The following is a 20,594-nucleotide window of genomic DNA, read 5'->3' as shown; positions in this document are numbered from 1 at the left end:
TCTCTGTTTATATTCTGTGGATTTGTGTCTTGAGGTGCTCCTTCTTGTGGCTTCGAGGCTGTATTCATTCCACTTCCTCCTGTGCAGAAACTCGGAGGTTTTATTTGTGGCTGTGTAATTTAGGTATTGAGGCTGCAATAACAGAAGCAGCCATAGGTGGCACTGCAGCCAGAGGTTGGACATCTCGTTGGTAACAAAAATGGCGTCGGCGAAGTATCGACGTACTTCTACATACATTATTTATGGAAGTGTGCAGGGTGCCGTCATTTTGCTGTACGTCTCTAGTGCGTAGAGTGCCGCCATTTTATTGTACGGCAGAGAGAGATGCAGGGTGCCGCCATCTTGTGAAAAGCACATCTCTTGTGAGCGTGCTGTAAGTTGCAGTAGGCGGTCTCGGAGGAAGTCTCTGGGGAACGCCCCATGGTTTGTGACTGTCTTCCCGAGGGCAGAGCCGATCGGCGCTGCCGAAAACCCTGGGGGGAGCCAGGGACCTGGAAGGCTCGCTGCTGTGCCGTGCGGTTCGCTCTGGGTTTGAGTGAGAGCGGGCAGTCTAGGGAGACCCTGTGCTGCGGCCATCGGAAGCAGGGAGCCCCCTTCATTATCTTTGGGACTCCCAGTCCGAGATCTGATCCCATTCCCCCCCTCGCTTGTCTCGAGCGGTTCGTGCTGTCCTGCGACTTCTCCCTGTCCCGGGCTCTTCTGAGCCAGGCTCTGTGGGCTGGCTTGAGACAAAGCTGTGTCTGCAGCTTTTAAAACCTGTGGCAGAGCCGTGCTTGCCCGTGTGGAATGGGGTGGTGTCGTTCCGGAAGGCAGTGGAGCTCTTTCCCCCTGCTGCCTTTGCGCCGGGGGAACATCTAGCTTTGCGTCTGTGGCCTTTATGGATAGAGACCTGTCTAATGTCCTGTATTTTTTCTTGTTCTTTTCCTCAAGGTTGGTATTAATGAGCGAGAGAGACAGTTTTTGTCTACATACTCAGTTGTTTATTTTTTCTTATCTATATTACATTACACAGACAGTGAGGTCGTCTGCACACTAAGCTAAGAGTCTAGAAAATGGGGCCCCAGGTATCCCTTTCCAAGGCCTTTTACCCAATCTAAAATGCCAACTAATTTATTTTTACTTGAAACCCAATAACCAAACACCTCTGTTCTGCATTGCGGATTTCTCTATCCATTCACACAGTATTACTAAAATCCATGAAGAAGGAGAAAGATCAAGGGAAGTTAACACCCTAAAACCTCAGTCTTTTTGCATAAATATTACTATATTCCAAAACCTTAAAGTCTAAATTTTCTGCCAAGTGATATAACACACTTCTATTCAAACTACACACTCACAAGTTTCCATTCTTTCTATCAATTTTGGAAGCTTTTTCCATGGCCTCAGGTCAAACACAGTGTTCTGTTGTGGGTCTGTACCTGTCAGCGCAGAAAGCATGAAATTCTGTGTCCAGGGTTCCAACAGAGACCTACAAATGAGATGCTGAAAGTCTTAATCTTTCTGCAAATGTTAATTTTGAAATTGAATTATTTTTTACTTATTTCACTAATAAAATATTAGCATGGGATATCATTTTAGCTTTTCAATACATTAAGTCAGAAGAATGTGGTTGGGTAAGATCTTTAAAACAAGAATTAAAGAAAAGTAATTCACTCTTTTTTCTTAGGAGCTAGGAAATTTTAACCATAAATTTGAAGGTTTATAACTCAGAGAGCCTTCAACAGGATTATCAATTTGAGTTTAAACAGCCATAATAAACTAAATTTGTAATGCACATACCTGGATGCTGTCAGGTGATAACATGGGTAACTTGAGTCAGAAGGACAAAATATACCAATAATAATATTTAATATGTACAGTTTATCCTTTGGCACTCCCTTTTTCACTAGGCAAATGAGAAGCCCTCACTTCACTGACATATACTCATTATTTATTTAAAAATAAAACAAGTTTTCAGTGACCCAGTAATTAAATAACTAGTGAATCTAGCCTGCCTCTCAATGACTATAGCACCTATGATCCAAACTATTTCCATTACATTTAAAAATAAAAACGAGATACAAAATCTTTTTTCATTACCTGTATGGCTGCTTTTCTGTGGCTTCTATTTAGTAGTCCATATTTGTTCATTTTCTTTTTAAATTGTCCTTTGTTTTCTTTTCCCCCTTCTTTGTCAGTCAAGAGAAAAGGTTTCATAAGTATTTGCTTATTGTCTGCCTTCTTATGGGTGTCCTGGTTGAAGCAAGCCCCACACAGCTGCTGGCTTGCCTGCTCCCCCCAAGGTGGGATGGAGAGAAAACTGTGAGGCTGAAAGGGAGAAATCTCTTGGGCTCAGGTAAAGGCAGTTTGATAAGCAAAAGCTGTGTGTGAAAGCAAAGCAGAGTTTGCTCACACTTCTGATGGGCAGGGAGTGTTTGGCTATCTCCAGGAAAGCAGAGCACAGCACCATGAATAAGAGGTATTACTTTGGTCAGTTGGGATCAGGTGTCCTGGCTGTGTCCCCTCACAGCTTCTTGTGCACACTTGCTGCTGGAGTGGGTGCAAAGCAGAAAATGCCTTGGCTTGGTGTAAGCACCACTCAACAGTAATGAAAACATCCCCATTATTAACACATCATCACAAATCCAAACCATAGTCCCATACAGACTGCTATGAAGAAATTAATTCAATACCAGCCAGAAAACATTATAAAATTGTTAGGTTCAATTGTGGGAGTAAAATCCTCACAGAAAAGTAAACTATGCAATGGACCATTCTTGTGTAAATGGATCTTAAAGTGGTATCGTTCTGGACAAACAGCTTGAAAAATCTGAAAGCTGACAGACTGGGAATTTCAAAGAAGCCCAGTGGAATACTGGTTCCTTTTGGGCCTGCTCCTGTTGAATTCTGAAGGTAACAAATCATCTTTACAGTGAAAAGTTCATCTGGTGAAAGCCTTAAGCTTAAACACCTTAAGTGCTAGTGGAGCAAAATACCCAAGTTTATCACAAAAGGAAAATGTGTCTGTATTTGGCAATGGTTTAGACAATTTTTGGAACAGAAAAGCATTTCTAGAACCCTGGATGCAAGTAGCATTCTTGGTAGGCAGAGCAGTAAACTTTAGTCAGTGTAGAACTTGCAGTAAGGTAAAAATAAGGCACTGCTTCAGAATGGAACAGATGAAACTATACCTTCAAACTATTTCATGTTTTACACAAAGCTGCCAGGGAGCAGCAAGGCAAGGGAGGAAAAATTGAGTTAATCAATGGCTGCTGTTATCACTACAGATATCTCAATCACCATCATCTCAGATGTGCACACTCTTGTGTCAGTGACTACATTCCCATTCTTGCCATGTGTTGACCAGCCTAATGTCTAGATTTTAGGGCACAAGACATTCTGTTAGAACACCATGCCTGAGTGGGTCACAGCTGTCTGGCATGTAAGCAATCATGCCTTTCAGGGCACAGAGTGGAATACCTGAGACAGGAACCTGCCTTTGAAAAACAAAAAGCAAACAAAACCAAGGCAAATGTTTCTTTACTGTGTGGCACAGGAGTGACACCATGTGATCAATCATACTTCTCATGCAACAGATTTACTTGCAATGTATCTAGGAAATGAAATTCAATAAAAGCAATCAAACTTCAAAGTAATGATAATTACAAAAGTATTTTTAGATTGAGTTCAAGGCTGGTTAAAATGGGAACACAGAAGTACTTTGCACTGGACTTTTATCTTCTGTGTGTTTAACAGCTGCCATTGGCAGACACAGTTTTGTGCTGCTTTTGAGAGTTTGGGCTTTGATTTTGCTTTGTCTTTAAAGCTGAATTTTCTCTTCTTGTGTACAGCAAATGGCCATTCTGCACAGCTTTCTCAACAGGCACAATAAAAATTTCATCATTGCTGAACTAAATATTTAGCTTTATCACCTTCCTTTATGCTTTCAGTTCACCTATCCCAGTGTTTCAAAACTTCAAGCTAAGGATTTACAGATTCACAGAAACAAAAAACTTACTCTTTCACTTGGCCTCTCTATTTTAATCTCTGGCTCAAAAAGTGACTACCCCTTCTGTAGTGATGATGATTGGTCTCTGCCTTTACACTACTGCTGTCAGCAAGTCTGGTTATTTGTTTTGTCAAGAGTTTGACAAGGAAGGCTGCCAATGCAGGCAGGAAGAAAGGCAAAACAAGACCATCCTCTACACTCAGTTTGTATCAGATTTGTTCATACCAAATAGCTCCTTCCTATTCATAAGTAGCACCTTTTCCTATGGAATGTACACTCTGCCTACCTTAGTCCTTGCTGTAAAATGCACACAAACCCAAAATGACAGTCTAACACACAACAAAATCAAATTGCATGTCTGTTCAAAGGGATCCAGGCTCTCTCTTCTGCCCTAACATCAGCAGAGTCAGTAACAAAATTTCAAAAAATCAGGTTGTTAAAAAGAAAAAAATCCCTGTTCTATTGCAGATGAAGCTAAAGAGTCTCAATAAATTATCTGGTCTTTACTTGAGGTTTATTGCAAGATCCTAGTCTAGAATATTAAAAATGTGATTTTACTTGAAGTGCTACAACATAAACATCTTTAGCGTTCTTTTTAATTATGGGGTTTGTTTGCTGTTTTTTTATTTTACACAGATAAAATCTAATTTGTGCAAAAATAAAAAATGTAAGTGTCTTTCACACTGTATCCAGCTTACTCATATCAAATACTATTTTATGGACTCCAGAAACCTCACAGATTCTGTGCTGAGCCTCCTACAGAAAGGTTGTATTCAGCACTGATGAGGTCAGCAGAATCTTGCTTTCAGTTTTCATGTTAGTGGGAAAAGGACGTTCAGTGGCTCCTCTGTTAAATTTGCTTTATTCTCTGATAATTACCAGCATAGTCTTTTCGAGGGGATTCACCCGAACCCAGCCTGTTAATTTACATCATCTTTGTTTTATACTTTATGTATTTATTTTAAATACTCCCCACATTGAAATCTATAACCATTAACTTGGTAATGTGCTTGTACTGACACCAGCAAGGACTTTATTGTGTCCACATCAATAAAAGACATTCATATAGCACAAGAGGAACTAAGGACTGTTAAGGAAGTGGTTTTGAAACTAGAAATTAGAACTAGAAATTAAAACTGTTCATTAAATCTAAAATACACATTGAAACAATTTATCTTAACAAAAGTTATCTTTTGAAATATTTCCTCTTATATTCTCTAGTAATTTTTGTATGTTAGAAATGTATCTGTAGTTCATCCACCTCTGTTATTTCACTACTAGTACATGCCCATACCATTGGTCTTAATTGAGTGGCATAAGGAAAACACAGCAACAGAGCAGCAGATTTTGGCTCTTAATTATTGGGGTGGGGGTGGGGTGGGGGGTGTCACTATATATATAACACTATTATTCTTTAAGATAGGAATCAATTACTGCTTGCACAAGAGGTGCCCTGAATGAAGGTTACTGCATCCTAATGTCTTGTGTGCTGGAAGGTCAAACCTGGGAATTTGAGACACAGTGAACCGGCATGTTTTATCTGTGGTCTTAAGAGAGTACTGAAAAGAGTGCAGCCAAAGTTGAACCATTACTTAATGAATCCACAAACATACATGTAAAAAGCAGTTAAAGAACTTAGATTTCTGAAACTATGCAGACTGGGAAGAAACTGGAGAAGTCATTCAAGACTGATTCCTTGATTCAGGAAGGACAATATCAGAATGCTAAATTTGCTCTTCTAAGGATCACATTGCAATTTGGCACAAGATAAAACTTACATGCTTTTGCACTTGATAAAGTATTTATATTATAAATTAGCTTTTTATATGAAAAGTCAAAGTCTAATAAAGGGTGCCCAGTTCAGGAATACTTGCTAAGTAAAAGAGAGATGAATTCCCTCAGCTCCATTGCAGCCAAACCCCATATTCAACTGCACTGTTGGGGAGAGAACATCGTCATTTGCTTCCATTTAATATAGCCCTTCATCTCACTTGTCATTTTTCTTTCAAGTCTCAAATCTCCATCAGCATGGAGGAATGGGAGGACACCAAAGATACCAAAGACCAGTTCAGCTGCCGTGGTAATCACCGGAACTCAACATCCAGTGACCAGTCTGACCACCCACTGTTGCGGAGGAAGAGCATGCAGTGGGCACGGCGCCTGAGCAGGCGGGCTCCTAGGCACTCTGCTAAAACTGCTGAGAAGATCAACCAGCAGAGAATGAACCTATACAGGAGGTCAGAAAGGCAGGAGCTTGCTGAACTTGTGAAGAACAGAATGAAGCATCTGGGCCTTTCTCCAGCAGGATACGGTACCACTATTACAGTACTTCAGTAGCAACATTAGCATGGTAAAAGGTATAAGGTGAACTTATTTGTAAGAAATTATGGAGCCAAAACCAAATTACTAAATTTATAATAATGCTTTTTGTTTTGTTGGTTTAGGTTGTTTTTTTTTTTCCATTTGCCAAGAGTAACTTGGGAGTGTTTTTAATGCATTCATTCCATTATCACCCATTCCTATGCTGAGATGGAAGGCTCATAAGGCAGCAACTCAGACACATACATATATTTAGTAGATGATATGGGTATGCTGAATTTATAAACATTCCCCAGTCATTGAACAGCTGCACCATATTTCCACAAACCTCATGAAATAAAGATGAAGACAGGGCTGTTATGAAGTTCACTCATGTGTCAAGGCGGGGTGTTGTTTATCTGTGAAGGATATTGCCTTTTCCCCACAATTTTCAAAAATAATGCCAAATTATCATATGAAAGTCATTTTTAGAAAGCATGTTTTACTAGGTCTTTAGATGCCATTTTTATCCATCAAATCATTCTCCAGCAAGGCTGATGTCAAGTTGCTTTTTAATTTGTAGGATTTTTTTGGGGTTTTTTTAAGCTGTGGACAAGAGCTCTGTAACACTTTTTAACACATGCACCACAGCTGGCTAGGTGGCCTTTCTCTGGCCTTGGCCCTGTAGCATGTTGGGTGGAAACCCCAGGAGTATGGGTTCTAATTTCCTAGAAACACCAGGAATTTCTAGATATGTAAATACAGACTCTTTATTCCACACCCCATCTGGATAATTTCTATGCATTCTTTCTTAGATGTTTCTATACAACTCTGCAGAAAGATTCAGAGCTAAATATATTCCAGAGGTTTCACAGGCCACAACAACATTTGATCAATTTTGTTTTGTAAATTTAATTCATATTTATAGTAGTAAGGAGAAAACTTGTAGTCCTGCTTTTATTTTCAAATCCTAGTTAAAAGCCAAAAATAAATATTCATTTCATTACTCAAATTTAGGAAAAATTAGATACCATCTACAAAGCAGCAAAATCTTGATAGTTAAATGCTTTACCTGTTACATTTATCTGATTCTGGGTTATAAATTTTCCATAAAAGCTAAATAGGTTTTAACATAGAAATACTTTCTCTCCTTTTGCCCCTCCTCTTTAGTCTGATAAGATTAAAACCAGTCTCACTGCAGCAGCCCAAGGAGTGTGCAAAGAGAAAATGATACAAAATATATTGTAATGGCAGCTACAAAAGTGTAGCTTAAACCTTAAAAATAAAAATTGTCAGCCTTTATTTCAACCCATCATTAGGAGAGCAGTTAAAAATGCAAGAGGCATACCAATTTCCATTTATACAGCCTTCACATTTCAAGCCCTTGGCACAGGTGATAAAAGAGAAGTGCTTCCTAGATAAATAGCAAAAGGGAAAAAAAGGTTTATGTTGACCAAATCTAGAAATAGATGAGAATGCCATACACCTGCATTTAACCTTGGTCATAATTTGAACTTGATGTCATCCAAGCACAGGAGCCCCTGCTCACCACAAACTTACCTAAGCTGTAGGACGATTGGTAGATCTCGCTGAAATTGGGTTAAATTCAAATTTATGAATTTAATGACTGAAAAAATACAGATTTTTAAAACATTAGAAAACCGGATGTTTTTAGAGCTGATAACTCAAAAGATATAATGTCAGGTAGTTTCAATATGACTACAGTTGAAAAAAGAAATTGCTAAACTTACTTGAAATCACTCTGACACCAGACACTTTTTTACAGCTCTATGAACTTTCATCAAATTAATATGTCAGAAGTAATGCTTCTCACAATTCATTTGTAAATGTAATTTATTTGGTACTTTTTTTCCCCCTGTCCTCTAGATGAAATGAATGATCATCAGAACACCCTTTCTTACATCCTGATCAACCCTTCTCCAGATACAAGATTAGAGCTGAATGATATAGTGTAAGTTAAAGCACACACATAAAAAAATAGTCACAAGACCTGCAAAATATAAAATATGGAGACTTCTATTTAAAGAGACATCAAATTATACTATATATGTATATACTTAAAATACACATATAAACATATAATACATATATTTGTAATGTTATAAAGCTGGCATCCTCCTCTTACTCTGTATTTTAAATTGAAAAAAATCTAAACAATGCTACCACAAGAACTAAACCAAACACCTTCAAATTAGGTCTAAGTCTTGCTCAGGTCTTCTCAATGTTACAGCTGTATGCGCTTACTATGGATTTCTCCACATTGTTTTAGTAACAACTATAATTTATTTTTGTAGATACTTGATCCGACCTGATCCGTTGACCTATGTTCCAAATGCTGGACCTAGCCGAAAGGGCAGCTTCTGCAATACAGTGGGACAAGACACCAGGGAGGAGACACAACTTTGATATGTAACTCACCACAAAATTTGGAGACAATTTTATACACGTTTCCACTAACCATTTTGCAAATTGAGTGGTACATTTTATTCAGATTTTGGAAACAAAATAACAGTGGGTAAGTGACCAAATGCAGAAATGTGGTGCCTAGAAACTCTGATTTCAGGGATTGTCAGGTTTGTGGCCTGTTCACTTTGGTGGTTGAACTCCGTCTGCCTAACAGAAGGATGACCTGTTTAACCCATATGAACAAATGTCAGATTCCACCATATTTTGCTTAGATGCTCCTAAGCATATTTATGCAGGTGGCAGCATGTCAGTGACTGAGCTTCTGACCGACATCAGGTTATCTGATGCCCACAGGGAGACATTGCCTGACTGGTAGTAGCAAGTATGTTAATACATAAAGCTGACAACAAGGCTTTGTGTGTCAAGAATTCAATCTTTGAAATAATTTTCAGTCTCAGCCTGTCACCCATTTTTATTAGTACAGATTTGTTTCAGTCCTATTTTAGCCTCCAGGACCTGGGTTTTTGTTCCTTGGGTTTACACAGATCAGGTTGGATGACACCACCTGGTCACACTGCAGAGATTGAGATTGTGACACATCAATGAAAGAAGAGCCCAGCTGCAGGAAAGTCCCTCTCATCTCACACAGGCAGCCCCCTGTCACTGGCAGAAAACTGGGAAGTTAATGTGCAAAGCTGCATACAGTGGTAGCTAAGGTGAAACTCAACCCTTTGAACCTTGGTGAGATTGTCTACAGAAACCTGAATAGATTATAACAAAAAAAGTCAGCGCATCCCTCTAAGGAATGATTCCTACAACAAGCCCTCATGAATATGCCAGAGCTACATTTGTCCAAGCATTTGATGCCTCATCCAGATTACCCAGAAGTGATACCACATTTTCACATGAAATTATGTATCTCATTGAAAATTAAAGAAATTTATAACCCATTCCACCAAATGAATGTAATTCCACATAGTGTGAAAAAGCATTATGGACCTAAAAACCTCTGCTTCAGCATGATGTACACAAGAAAGCGTCTACTTATGTAAGAAGCAACTACAATTGGTCAAACTTTCTACAGAATTAAGCATGTCTATCCATAATTTTCCAAGATCAATGTCACAAATGGGGAAGAACATACTCAAGGTTTTAAACCCCCTTCTGTTACAAGTATCCACATAGAACTAGTGCAAATAATTTTGCCGGTAGTCTATTATAGAAAAATTGATTGTTCTCTGAACTCCCTTGATATCCTACTTGTACAAAAAAAAGGTCAGTCAAAACTGTTTATATTCTCTTCTATATTAATTGCTAGAAGTGCATTCTATTTCTGAAACAGAAACCACAACCAAGATGCTTAGTAAGCAATGCTGGATGTGAGCGTGTTTATCAGCATTGTAAGGATATTGAAATCAAGTCACATTCATATTAGGAATGACAGCAAGTCTGCTTTTAGTTCCTTCCTTCCTCTTAACAATTCCAAGGCTTAGTAACTCAGTGGTTCTGCTTAGAGTCCATTATTGCTCAGTGCTTTTCCACCCTTTAATCATTTATGAGTTTATTCACAGGTAAAGTATTCCAAATGGGCACTATGGGAAACACAGAAACAATTGAAATAACTGTACAGCTTAAGTCTATATTTTTTCAAGAAACAGTATATGGTACATGATCTTGTCCAAGACTAGTCACAGAAGAGTTTGCATGTGCAGTGTGAATAACTTTTCTATTTTTAATACCTTCAGGGAGAAGACACTATTCCAGTTGAATATTTTTTTTAAAAAATACAAGTTTCCTAAAAATGTTCATTCCAAAATATTAGGAGGATCTGTTGTTTCATACTGAAGGCTTCTCTAATGGAGTCTCAAGACAGCAGAGAGGCCTCCAGAGCCATGGCTATCCTTCAGCAGGCAAGCTGGATACTCTGCTTTTGGTGTGAGTCACAGTTCACAGGAATTCCTTTTGTGTGTATAGCACACACCGCTGATAAAAGGACTCATAGTGAGGGCTTGAGTCCTCACATTTAACAGCCCATAAAGCAGCAGAAACAAGCAGTCAGGTGTGTCCATTTTCCCACTTAACACAGCAGAACTGCTGCTTAGCCAGATTGAAATAGTGGCATCTAATGTGACCTGGTATTTCTCCAGGCTTAATGAATTTCTAATTTCTTAATTCAATGCATTGCTCATTAGACCCAGAAGATTTGCTAAAGCAAACACAAAGACAGCTGGAGGCACTTGGAGTCAAAATGAAAGCAAGGCAATCTTTGTGAACAAAACACTTAGTTCCCTTCAAAATCTGCTGGAAGACAAGCAAGGTAGTAAAAACTAACAACAGCTTCTGATGAAGCAGAAATTCTAATAATTTATGAATAATTTACCATGAAGTTCAGTTATTCAAATAATACTGCCTTTCATGTTGAAAGCAGAACAGGTTTGCTTCCTCTGGAATATCTGCACAGACAGACTGCCTTCTAGTGGGATTTTGATCTTCCAAGACCAGCCTAAGCACCACTGCATTAACTCTGAATAAGACAGTATGCACAGTCGCTCAGTGGCCAGGGAGGTGATTCGTTAATGGCCATCCTACAGGCAGTCTTATGTTCACACACTTTCTTTTCTCATCATGATTATCAGAAATGTAGCACAAGCCTAACTGGACTGGCAACCACACTGAGGAACAGGAATCTCAAGACTCAGTGCTGGCGAACGGATGATGAAGTTCTAGAATGAGCAGGATCAAATGACTGTTGAACAGAGAAGTTTGAGCAGGCAGCAGTTCACTCAGTAGAAAAATGTGGAGCTGTGAAAAAAAGATTATTTCTGTCTGTTCTTAACTGTATGTATTTTTCCTCTTGGCTCACTTCTATCAACAACCCAAAGATCCCCTTTTTCCCCAACACTGCCTTAGCACAGTCCAAGCAGTTTGGTACCCAGAGTCACAGACTCAGAAAGGGAAGTGCTCGCTGATAACAATTGCTTCATTCTCAAGGGAATGTCCAGCAAAGCCAGACCTTCCTATGAAAATGTATTACCTAATCTGCAATAAAAACATCATAAGAACTCTTTCAATGGCATGCAGTATGTTTCCTTAATTGTTTCACTCCAATTCCATGTATGTATGTGAATTCATATACAATGTAAAAAGCATGAAGTTCTTGAGTTTTTAAAACCTGCAGTGGAATGAATTAGTGAAGTTGTGACATTTTGTCTTAGAAATTAAAAGAGCAGTTATTTCCCAGCACAGATGTTTTCTATCTCACAAACAACTTTATACCACAAATACACTGTAACAACTTCCAAGTATACAAATACATATTACTGAATATTATGCATCTTTATTTACCAATGCACCAAATCAAGCTAAAGAAAAAATAAATTTTAGGCTTCAGCTGTGTAGGAAAACTGAAATGACATCAAAAGCAGCAGAGATAACATGCAGATACCTAGTTTCTAGAGCATTAGGGCTGAGAGCAACCATTCTGTAATTTTGGAACACTAACATGTGATTTTGCAGCATTGAATTCTGGTTGATATCCAGGCCACTAAAATCTGGAAATGAATTAATAACATGATGCTCTATGCAGGTACATCAATTTGTACATAAAGGTTATAAAAATTCTTCTTCAAGGTAGATCTATATATACATTATTGTATCTATATATAATATTGTTATAGATTTATAAATGTAGAATTTATAAAACAAAGCAATATGCATAAAATACAGTGGCATATTCTATCAGAAGAACCCTACCTACTCTGAAACAGATATACAATGAATAAATGCCTAAAGAACAACACTTCAGCCACTGTTCCTTGTGCTTGATACAGAATATGCACTGCAGGGATACAGGAAAAGAGTTAATAATTCATATTAAGTTATGAGAGATGACCCAGACTTTGCTTCTTTTCATTTTCTGAAGTGAATTAAAAATATTAATGATAATGTTGTTACATACTTAATTATTGTCTCCATTGGCAATGAAAGAATATCAGTAATTCAACAGAAGTATAAACTCCTGAGAAGCTTAAGAAGGCAAATATTTACTTCATTAAGTTAAAAACAAGCATTTAACATTCCTGTGAGCAAAATTTTCTACAAGATGTAGACTTTAAACTGTTATGATTTGGAACTGGCCCATGCCAACCAGAAGAGAGACTGGAAATGAAAGAGTGAATACTATTTCATGTGCATGAGGTATCTCAGACAAATTGGGGAACATCCTCAATGGGGTTCTGCACAGGGCTCTGGTACCTTTAAAGCACACAGGTACAACATTAATGATTTGACTAATCATTAATACCCACACTACCAATTACTGATCACAGGGAAATTTCTCTTGATCACTTGCTATTCCTTTTATCCTTTTACCAGTATGGGCTTCCTGGTGAATTGATTCATTTTGCTGTCAAGCTTATCACTTTTATTATTTTTAGCTTTGGTATTCCTGCTAGGAGCTATAAACTCTCACTTCATCCATAAATGTACATTGGTGTGGCAGACTTCACAGACTCCAAATAAAAGAGAGGAATTAGTATCTTTATACTCTTATTTGTACAGCCAGCAAGTCTCTGTTAATGCAACTGATCGTGCTGCTTGTGCACTCAGCTTCAGGCTGTGGTGAAGTCTGTTACCCTATTTTATACAGTCATGGAATCATTAGGGATGGAAAATGCCTCCAAGATCATTTAGTGCAACCTTTCACCAAGCACCTCCATGCCAACTAAACCACAGCACTGAGTGCCACATGCCACATCCTGTCATTTCTTGGAACACCTCCAGCAATGGCGATTCCACGAAGCCTGTTCAAATGCTTGACAGCTCTTTCCATGAAGAAATTCTTCACGAGGGCCAACCTGAACCTTCCCTGGTGCAGCTTGAGGCCATTTCCTCTCATCCTGTCTCCAGTTGCCTGGGAGAAGAAACCAACCACCTTTCTATAACCTCCTTTCATGCAGTTGTAGAGCATGATAAGGTCTCCCCAAAGCCTTCTTTCCTTCAGGCTCGTCATCAGACCTGTGCTTCAGGTCCTTCACCAACTTGATTGTCCTCTGGACTCACTGCAGCATCTTAAAGTCTTCCTTGGACTGGGGGGCTCAGAACTGGACACGGGATTTGAGATATAGCCCCACCAGTGCTGGGTACAGAGGGACAATCTGTTCCCTGGTCCAGCTGGCCACACTATTCCTGGTAAAAGCCAGGATGCCCTTGATGTTCTTGGCCACCTGGGCACACTCTGGCTCTAGGTCAGCTGCTGTCAGCCAGCACCCCTAGGTCCTTTTCTGCTGGGCCCCTATCATTAGGAATTACTGAATAACTTGGAGAACTTTATTGCTATCCAGGTAATAGGAGAATATGTGAGAGTTGAGTTTGTTTACTTTTGCTCACCTTCAAGTGTTGTTACTGCACAACCATGGATGATATGGTGTTCTCCATCCATGCAAAGGGAACAGATTTCAGAGTTGAGGTCGCTATGTTTAGTGTAAGGTAAGGTGTCAGCTATACAAGATGTCATAGCTACTGTCAAGTAATCAACATGTTATGTCGAAAAATACTCATTTTTTAAACACATTATCCTGTAAACTTTTAAAATTTTAGAAAATATTGTGACCCAGGGAAGTCCTGAGGGAGTGTTGTCCTTGGTAACTGTATGTTTCCTGAGGTAAATGCAAAAAGGTCTTGAAAGATGTCATGGTTTTAAAGCACCAACTAAAAAAAATCACTAGAAAACTTACTTATATCTTGCTGTGAGATATGGATTAGAACAAGAGAAAAACAAGCTTAAAACTTAAAAGGAATAAAGGAAGTTTATTAACAAAAACTTACAAGAATAAGAAACCAGAATAAAACTTCCAGAACAACCCTTTTCTCTCCCACCACCCAGCTATTCTCTTGTTCATATGACAACATAGAGACAAAAAACTTTGGTGATTAAAACAGTCTCAATTCTTGCTATAGTCTTTTCATCAGCCTTTGTAGAGAAAAAGAAGTCTTCTTCTGTTAATCTATGGAGTTTTTCGCAAGAAAACTATTTCTGTTATAGCTTTCTATTTTTCTGATGCCAGCTGCCCGGAAATTCAGCCATCAGTTCTCTCCTCCCATTTCACATCACTCTGAGGTGTGTTATGGGTCAAATGAGTCTAGGGATGTCAGTTTTAAGGATGAGTTATTCAAAGGTAAAAGTTCTCTTCATCTGTCTCTGTGAGCCTCTCTGGAAACAGAAGTTTTCTCTTTGCCTTTTAAAGACCACAAATCTTCAACTATTACTTCTCCCCCCTCTGTTCCAGCACCTCACTGTATCACAATTACTCCACCTTTTGCTCAAAATCCACACTTTGAACACTCCATTCCTCCCAATATATTCTGTCATGAATTAAAGGAGTTTTTTTCAGAACACTACTGTCCATCTCCATAGCTTTAACAGAAAAATTTTCAGTTTATTACAGCAGCTCCTTATTTTCTCTTCCCCATTTAAAACTTAATTCCTTTCTTCACTGTTTTTGATAGTTTCTGGTGTCTCCTTACATGTTAATTGCTCTCTCCCTCTCTTTTTCTCTCTGGGAAAAAAAAAAAGATTAATCTGCAAGTCTCATCTGGGTAATGAAAAGGTTAAAATCTTGCCCAGGCTTTGTAGATGGTTCTGTGATCTCTTCCAGAGCAGTGGCTGGAGCTGTCTGCAATGGAAGATTCTTCATGGCTGCTCTGGAGAGTGTGGTCACTGTCTCAGCCTGCCACAGGTCAAGAGCTTTTTTCTTTCTTTACTCGGCATTCTCTGATGAAGTCACAGCAAAAAACTGCAGCCAAGCCAGGGACCGGCCTGGCCCAGCCAGAGCCCAGGGCAAGCCCCGCAGGCCCCATCTCCCAGCTGGGAGCCACGGCAGACCCAGCCCAGCCCCTGCCCGGGCCACATGGCCTGGGGTGGGAAGCCAGCTAAAGCTTAGTTAGCTTTCACAGCCAGGAAACAAAGAGACAAAGAAATTCCCAGGCTTAGGTCTTAAGGTGGTGTTCAGAGGTTGATCTCACTTTTCAATGGTCAAAACTGCTGTCAGTTCTTAGAAATGGTCAGCTGTTGGCCAGGAGAAAAACTCCCATCAGCCTCCAGCGGTTTTAACTTCTTTAGGTGTTTCTCTTTGTTTTCTTAAATGCCAATCTATCACGAAAGTCCAGGTGAACAGGTACGCAATTGAGATAGAAAAAGTGTCCTGTGTAGGTATTAGATGAATAGTAATGTTCCTTAATCAAAAGGTTTAAGACCAAATTCCCATAACCAAGAAATGCATTGTGTTCAATGGCTATACCACAGGTTCCCTCTATCTGTCAGTCCTGGGCTGCACAGAGCACAAAAAGCTTGCACTGCAGGATTCAGGGGTTTCTTTTTTAAACACCATAATATATGTTTTTAAAATGTCATCAGGGATGCCTATGATGTATACACACTTTCTTACTTCACCTCCAGCTGAAGTGTTTGGTGTTCATGTGACTGACATTTTGATTCCCATGTGCATCTGATAGGGATTTGGACTGAAACTTTTATCTTCTGAGGTTAGTAAGTATCATCTTATTTTTTACTTAACTGTGAAGATATTTTGTACACAGCTGAATGCCCTAAAATGTAATTTAATATATCACTAACAGAACAGTCAATCAGAATTTAATTTTTCCTCTTTTTATTACATCTCCATGATAACAAGTAAGTGGTATCATGTGTGAGGTGTTCTTTCTTTATATGACCACAGAAAATAGTAGCCACTGTGGGCACTAACTGAGATCTGGGAAATGCTAATGTTAGATTTTCTGAAAAAAACCAGTTCCTGCCCACATTTCTGGCACTAATTCCCCAACAAAGGATAGCAAATATGCTTTCTTCTTCAGTCACACTGGGATGTCACATGAGTATATTTAATTGTACATAGGCAAATTAAATCAGAGCAGTATAAAATTAACACATTAGTTTTAACTTATTCGTTGTTAATGAAAGAACAAGTTTCATTGCATCGTCCTTGCTTTTTTTTCAGTAGAGTTGATATGGTGTCGAAATGAAAAATGAGGGATGGGACCACCTCTCTTTGAGATGATTTATTGCTCAAGTAGCCAGATAAGATATTAGTCTCAAAGGCATGAGGTTTAGAGGAGCAACAAGTCAGTCATAGCTCAAGGAAGACACGAGTTTCTTCTTTGCACAGCAATGTTCAACATTTTAGCCCAATAGGCAGTTGACACAAAACTTGTTTTCACTTATTAACCTATCACCTTTGCTTTATTTTGCTGCACGGTGTCTCTGTTTTAGCCAATTAGCTGAGAGATCACGTACTCATGCACACCTCTGTTATAGTTTCTGGATCTCTAACCTACTCTATAACTATTACAGCTTAAACCTCAAACTATTTTACTTAATATAATTTCTTATCTACATAAGACATATTCTTACTTGTAACTATAGGGACATAAGTTTATAATTTCTCTACCCAATGTCTGTGTACCTTCATCATTACATTAATTTAAGCTCTTTCCAAGGCTGCAGATCAAATCCTTCAGCATCTGTAGAAGTTTCTATTTTTTGGTTTCCAACAGTATGGTTTCTTGTCATATTTTAAAATGCTTTAAAACTTAATTGATACTTTATCCAAAACTAAATAAGGTACCAATCAGCATTCAGTCAACAGAGAAAGGCTTCTTTATGGAGGAAAAATCCTTTGAATTCAACTAATACAAAACCTAGGTACCTGATACCATGGACCTTGAAAGTTATCATTACATAGATGTTCTGTTCCTGCTAAGAAAACATCTGCTGCCTTGCCCATTGTCAAAGAAAGTTCCTAGGGTGCTCCAGGATGGACCTTTCTCTTCTAACATGTTTCTTCTTTTGCAATGTTTCCCATGTGCTCACATGTCTGAATGTGATGAGATGTAATTTTTTTGTTGTACACACAAGGAGAAAATGGGACCTTGTGTAGGTTAAACAGTGAATAAGGAGGTGGTACTATTTCTACTCCCTTCACATTAAGACAAAACCCTATATAAACATCTTCCAAATTTAATCATTAAAGAAGCATTGACAATTTTTGCACCCAGGTCTCCAGAAAAGATATAGCCATTTCTTGAACAGAAAGGTATCTGTTACCTGGGAATTCTTCTTCTGATATGTATCGTTTACTGGCTTTATTCCAAATGGGTCTGTGCCCTTTCATTAAACAGCCTATGAAATAATTCTGTGTGGGAGGTGGGAGAGGCCTGGGGAGCTTTTCAATCAGGTGCATCATGTTGACAAAAACATCACTGTCTGCCTTCATAGCAAACCTTGTGCCACTGCAGTAAGAGACCACCCACCTCATGCTCATCAGAGTTTTAAGTTGTTTTAAGTGTCCAGGAAGTCCTGTTGGATAATGTCATGATACTGCTCACTTTCAGCAGCACATCCTCATTTGCACCCTTGGTCTCGATGGCAGGCCAAACATCAACGCCAGGAACTGCAGCTTTGTTCCCCCAGCTCTTTCAGATGGCATTTCTGTGCTGAAATTCATCTGTTGTTGTTGGTAACAGCAATACCAAGGCAGGTATTTTATCTTTACACTTCTCTTCTTTGTTAATAATGAATGTAAATGACTGTCAGAGTGGGTGTAGCTTTATTCCCAGATTTCTCATTTTCAGGTGGTAGTTTTCCATTTTCTTTCCCTGGGATTTGTTTGAAATTTTTGTCTATTTTTTAAAGTAAACTCTTCTCACTTTCTCTTGTGAAGATCATCACTTTTAGGTAGAGCAGCAATGTGATGGAAAGTATAAAAATAGGAAATCAAATATATTGCTGTAAAAGAGATGATGAAAACCAGAAAAAGACTTCTCTTGGTGCATTCTGTAAGAGAGAAGAATCCACTATAGTAGCTCATGTTGGCAGCCCTGAGAGGATGCACAAGAAGCAAAGATATTTTGTCAGAAGAGCAGCTAATTTGTAATTGTTTTCCTCTGTGACACAGAAAGATAAAAGCCACCTTCAGGCTTCCAATTCTTCAGGATTTCTTTCATTTTGCTATTGTTAAAAGAATCCTGTTATTTCACTTTAGAATAAATTACAAATTTTTTTTATCAAAGCCAAAAAAAAATTAAAATTTCTTTATTAGATTTTCAGGCTTTTCTTCCTAAGAGAAATACAGCATGATAGAAATGGTAAATTAAACTAAATAAGTACACTATTAGAAGTAATCATTTAATCAGATAGAACAGAAATTATTCAGATCTATGTTTAAATAATGAAATACATGTAAAATATAAAGACAGCTTAACTTCCTCTAGGCTTTACAAAAGGTTATCACATAATTGAATCATCTACAGTTAATGAAATATTATGATTGATTATGGGTTCATATGTTTGGAGGCTATTACAATAAATCAAAAATTTGATGCATGGCTGAAAGTGATTGTCTAGGCTCTGTGAAGCATTAATGCAGATAGACTTTGAGACGAAGTGCCTTCTTCCAGCAACTACCTCTGTAAAGAATGCTTGAGGAAACTATCTTAATCTAGATCCATACATTTCAAACGGCTTCAGCTGAAGTATTCTATCCTCTCAGACTGCAGATAGGTAAAGTATAAATACTGGAACTGTGACCATACTGTAGCTTTGGATAGTTTTTTGTGATTTCCATAAGTGCCAGTTTCAAATTTTGGCTTCCTTCAATGAAACAATACAGAAATTTATCTGAGTCTTGGAGATGATCCACAGTTTGCAGGGAGAAAAAAATAATCACATATATCCCTCGCACCCTGAACCAGTAACACCCAAGAATGCCACCTGGAGGAAAGGGCAAGTTAACAATGTTAAAGGGCTTTTCTGGTCTCTGAAGGGTTCTCTGCATGTATTTGAAAGGAAGATGCAAAAGTATAGTAAGTCAGATTTTTTTTCAGATTTTTTGTGCCAAAATACTATTTAACAGATGCAATGTGTAGCTCATAATAGAACAGCAAAATTAAACACTTCTTACTATCATCTTTGAAACCATAGATTCATCTCAGTCATACAACCATGGTATTCATGGTATTTTTTGTAAATTCTTTAGTAGTTTAGTGCTGCTCCACAAAAAAATAACAGATTTAGAAGGACTGAAATAATCAGGAATCCTACCTCTGTTCCCATGGAGAATCTGAGGACAAGCTCACAGACTTTCTGTTTTAAGACTTTTCCAGAGGAATTGTGTATTAACACAAAGGACAATGCAGCAGGACATTCACTTTTCCATTTGATAAGGTAAACATACTCTATCACTTGTAACAATGAAGAGACAGTCTATAAAAAGAGATTGGCTTTAATAATTTTAGAATATGCAATAGAAATGCAAAGTAAGAAATTAATTTATACTTTAATAATATTATTAAATTTATACTAAATAATTTAATCTGGATAAAACAGATACTTCATATTCTAAATGTAAATGTGTGGGTGGATACCCCTTGGCCAGCATCCAGTCACTCACCCACATGCTCACCCCACTTCCCCTCTCCTCTGTTGGACAAGGGAGAAAATAGGATGAAGGAGTTGATGTGTCAAGGTAAAGGACAGGAAGATCACTTACCGGATACCATCTAGGACAGAACAAAGTTGGCCAAGATGAATTTAATTGTATTGCTATTTAAAATTTGGATAGTGAGAAATAGAAACAAAAATAAAACCCAATAATTCCTCCCCATCTTTTCCTGGGCTCAGCTCCTTTTCCTGCCCCTTCAGCAGCAGAAGGGGGTTGGTGATTGAGGTCTCTCCCTATTCTTCCTCCTGTTCAAACAAATCTGCTCCAGTGAGAGCTCTCCAAGGGCCACAGTACCTGCAGGGAATGTCCAGCTGCTGGAGGTTGAGAGAAAAAGGGCATAAGGATATTCTGTGATAAACTGGTGA

General features: G+C 38.4%; 1 protein-coding gene across 6 annotated transcripts in view; it reads left to right on the top strand.

The window, feature by feature from the left end:
* Positions 1-11,784, top strand: part of KCNT2 (potassium sodium-activated channel subfamily T member 2) — a 129,206-nt gene extending 117,422 nt beyond the window's left edge. For all 6 annotated transcript variants that reach the window (XM_015636665.2, XM_015636663.2, XM_015636662.2 and 3 more), the window contains 3 exons: positions 5,999-6,299; positions 8,174-8,258; positions 8,602-11,784. In XM_015636665.2, coding sequence (XP_015492151.1) covers positions 5,999-6,299; positions 8,174-8,258; positions 8,602-8,713 — 498 coding nt within the window. In that variant the 3' untranslated portion in view covers positions 8,714-11,784. The remainder of the gene's footprint in view (positions 1-5,998; positions 6,300-8,173; positions 8,259-8,601) is intronic.
* Positions 11,785-20,594: the final 8,810 nt, after the last annotated feature.

This window comes from Parus major, chromosome 8, assembly GCF_001522545.3.
Source record: "Parus major isolate Abel chromosome 8, Parus_major1.1, whole genome shotgun sequence".
NCBI classification, from domain to species: domain Eukaryota; kingdom Metazoa; phylum Chordata; class Aves; order Passeriformes; family Paridae; genus Parus; species Parus major.
This window is presented reverse-complemented; position numbering and strand designations above follow the sequence as displayed.